This window comes from Ochlerotatus camptorhynchus, unplaced genomic scaffold (genome assembly GCF_037179485.1).
Source record: "Ochlerotatus camptorhynchus isolate MF236.1 unplaced genomic scaffold, CSIRO-AGI_Acam_v1.1 ptg000248l, whole genome shotgun sequence".
Lineage (NCBI taxonomy): Eukaryota > Metazoa > Arthropoda > Insecta > Diptera > Culicidae > Ochlerotatus > Ochlerotatus camptorhynchus.
Window position 1 is genome coordinate 3,079,420 of NW_027040738.1, and position 4,147 is coordinate 3,083,566.

Sequence of the window (4,147 nt, forward strand, 5' to 3'; positions counted from 1 at the left end):
CCAGCTGTCACGCAAAATTAAATGGGATATTTTCAACAATATAATTTACGCTAGTGTTTGTGAGACCGCTCGGCGAGAACCTAAAGCAACCAACTCAATTTGACAGCTTTCTTTCTTTAACATTGCTTAACGATGTATACGACAAAACGTGAATTCAAGTTTAAAAATGATCCTCAAAAGTTTTGTTACGCGTGTTGCAACTATATATTTACAAAATCGGTCAATTTCACTGCTTCGTTGCAAACTGGCTTCTATGACAAAACCTGTTCCACATTCAAGTTCGGTCCCGTATCCTGTTTAGCGGAAACGAGCGCCCTCTGTTGAATCGACCGTTACAAAAAGTGAGGAGGAATTCAAGGAGGAATACGAGGAAGACTTCGAGGTGGAATTGGAAAGAAACCCAAAACTGTTTACACAATCCGAATTCAATGATTTGGTGCGAGATCTCGACTTATCGAAGGAGAAATCCGAATTGCTGGCATCACGCTTGAAAGAACACAACATGCTGAGCAAGGAGGTCAAAATTTCTTGTCACAGGAATCGTCACAAGAAATTTGACAAATATTATTCTACAAAGGACAAGGCATGTTTTTGCCATGACGTAAACGGCTTGTTTGAAGAGTTTGGTGAGCCATATGATCCAGCTGAATGGCGTTTATTCATCGATAGCAGCAAGTTGAGCTTGAAAGCCGTTTTACTGCATCAAGGGAATGAGAAACCTTCTATTCCATTAGCTCATGCCGTTAATATGAAGGAAACGTATGAATCAATGGCTCTATTGCTCAATTTGATAAATTACAATCAACACAATTGGAAAATTTGTTCCGATCTTAAAGTGGTTGCCATGTTGACTGGATTGCAACAGGGATACACAAAATATATGTGTTTTTTGTGTAAATGGGACAGTCGAGCTCGTAAGGAACACTACGTCCGAAAAGATTGGCCAAGAACTGGCGTGGTACATCTGCGTTAATTCAGTTGGACTTCCAATTGGATTGCGGTAAGTTGTCATCAGGGTTCAGGGTTGAAACGTATCGTGTATGCCGGTAGTTGGAGCTAGTCATTGAGGGTTGCGTGGGTCGAGTAGTTTAAATCATATTGAAGAGTCCGGTTTCCTTCAGGAAGATAAACAGCGTAGCAGTCCGAACGGGATCATCGGAGAGGACATCCCGGATGCTGCCGGAAATGTCGTAGCTTCTCCTGGTTCCATCGTATTTCGGGCATATGCAGATGAAGTGCTCGACGGTCTGTGGGATGTGGCAGTGGTCGCATATCCTCCGGAAGGGTCCGTCCCCCTTATAGTTGTGGGAGACGTTTGTGTGGCCGGACCGGAGTCGCGATAAAACAACCTGCTCACGGTGGAGGGGTGGATCCTCCCATCTGCTGGTGTCCCCTTTTATCTTCCGTATAAACAGTATACTTCCGGCGAGCCAGTCCCGGCTCCAGGATTGGTCTACGGTCTTGGTGACCCACTTCTTCAGATCCTGCCCGGGGACCTTCCGGGTATATTTGGTCATACGACGGCCTGATCCGGCGAGATGATCAGCTTCCTCATTCCCTTTTACACCGCAATGTCCAGGCAACCAAATGAATACCGTGTTGGGTGGCGCGTACTCTTGGATGGCCTGTATCCAGGGGTGCCTGCTGGTTGCGGATTCAAGTGCAGTGACTACACTAGCAGAGTCTGTGAAAAGTGCGATTGGCCGTGTATCCGGGGTAGTAACTGCGATAAAAGCTGCGGCTGCCTCGGCGGAAAAAATAGAGCACTCATCCGGGAGCCTATGACACTCCTTTAGGTGGTCACCGGAGATGCCGATGCCCACCCTTTTCTGGGCTACGGAACCGTCCGAGTAACGGATGGCGTATCCAGCGTACGTCCTTCTCTGCAAATCCAATACCGCCTGATTTACCGCAGAGGGATTGGAACCAGCCTTGAAGTGCCGTTTGATGGTGTGGTCGGTCTTAATTGGCGGTTTGTTCCAGCCTCTGGCTCCAACCCAATGTGTCTTGCACACTGGGGGGAGAGCTCGGTTGGAGATTTCCCTGAGGAACTTGTTGGCCTCCTTTAGGAGGGAACCTTCCTCGTCTGTACCTGACGTTATCTCATTCAGCCCGATGGCGCGTTTGCATATAGTCGCGGTAATCAGGCGGTCGAAGGGGAGTACTCCTCCCTCGATGCAGGCGGCGATCCCGGGGGTACCAGGAAGGAGTCCGGAAGAAATCCGAAGTGCTTGCTGGTAGACTGGTGTAAGCCTTTCCACCAGGCGTGGTTTGGCAAGGTACGTAGCCTCGATGCCGTATGTCAGCCGCGAGTTTACTATAGCCTTCGCAACATTGAAGCGTGAGGTCCGGTTGGCGCTAGGATGTCGGCCTGCTAGTGTCCTCAGGATGTTTAGGCGCTGTTTGCAAGCACTCTTTACCTCGTTCAGGTGCGTGTTGAACGTAAGAGAGCGGTCGAAATGCACACCAAGTATCCGAAGGGTTTTTCTGAACGGAATTACCTCGTCCTGGATGCTGATCTTCGTGCTGAGGATCCGGTGATTGGACGGACAAATATGAGTGTACCCGCTTTTTGCTGCGGACATCTGGAATCCCGCGTTTGATGCCCAATTCGAGATGTAGGCCGTGGCTTGAATAATTTTTCTTCGAAGCGCTTTGACAGTCTCCTTAATTGCCATAAGGACGATGTCGTCTGCATACACGAAAATGAATATTCCGACCGGCAACCTCGTGAATACCCCATTCATCGCTATCACCGACCCTTGCGGTACGCCAGTCTCCTCGTCGAAAATCTTGGATCGGCAGTTCCCCAGGACAACCTGGAAGGTCCGGTGCGAGAGGAAGTTCTGGATGAACTTCAACACGTGTCCTTTTAGACCCCAGGCTATCAACTGGTCCAAAACACCTGGCATCCATGCCCGGTTGTAGGCCTTCGATAGGTCAAGCGCAACCAATTCAGCGTGATGGTTATTTGCGGACATTGACGATAAAGCTTCGCTGAGGGAGCCGAGGTATGTGCTGGTTCCGTGGCCTGGTCTAAAAGCATGCTGTCGGTGGTCCAGGTGTTTCCCTTCCTCCAGGTACAGGATCAATCTCCTGTTTAACATTCTTTCAACCAGCTTAGACGCACAGCAGGTCAACGAAATGGGTCTAAATTTGTCCACCTCGTGCCCTGTGGAGTTCGGTTTGGGGATTGGGACGATCAAGCTGTGTTTCCACTGGTCGGGGAAAGTGTCACCCATCCATTCCTGGTTCACCAACTCTAGCATCCTAGCCTGCTCCCCGATAGGAAGGTATCGAAAGAGAGGATATCCCACTTCATCAGGTCCAGCAGATGCGCCTCTAGCTTTAGATAAAGCAAGGGCGAGTTCATCCAAAAGTTGACAACATTAACGGAGAGTGATTCCTAGCTCCGGTCACCACAAGCCCCTACCTCACGCCTCCACGAGTCATATGATTACAAACGACTACCCGCTGAAACATGGACACAGCTGGGTGGCGTAGCCTGAGCAATGTTGTCAATCCGACAATAGCAAAGTGAGGAGGTGCGAAGCGAACACTGGCGTGGTAACCCTAGCACGGCGGTAGAGGAAATACTTCGCCTCCGAGCGTCTGTCCACCACGGAGGTGCGGCTCAAAAAGCGTCTGACTGGCATCCAGCGGCAGTCCCATCAGAGGATATGAGACCTTTGGCCAACCACCTACAAGAAGGCCAACAAAAGACAAGAAGGAAGATAGTTATCAGTTAGGTAAGTTACTTCATCATCAAATGAATCAATGATAGCATATGCATTAGACTTATGTAAAATTTTAAATTTTCGCTCCACAGTGCTCAAACGGTTCCAAATTGGGCCCTGATTAGCCTCCCAAAATTTGAACTCATTTAGTGAGAAACTGACTTGGCACAAACCATTTGAAGTTGATATGGAAATTACTATAATTTAGGTTCATATCTATCTCAAAATTCACCAGTTCACTCTACTTTATAAAATGATAGCTGAACTTGTTGAAAATTTTCTCAGCTACAACTTTGTCAAAGACCACTTTTCAATCAAATATAAGGAATAAAAGTTATTAATGATTCAAGTCACTGATGTCTTAAGATTATGCTCAATCAACTGTTCAGCAGGCAACATTGGTGTTTATG

At 47.9% G+C, this 4,147-nt stretch overlaps 1 protein-coding gene across 1 annotated transcript; it reads right to left on the reverse strand.

Moving 5' to 3' along the window:
- Nucleotides 1-1,088: 1,088 nt before the first annotated feature.
- LOC135704835 (uncharacterized) lies at nt 1,089-3,269 on the reverse strand. The gene has a single exon (XM_065226348.1). It carries the CDS (start codon nt 3,267-3,269, stop codon nt 1,089-1,091), a length of 2,181 nt encoding a protein of 726 aa, XP_065082420.1.
- Between the last annotated feature and the right edge of the window lie 878 nt (nt 3,270-4,147).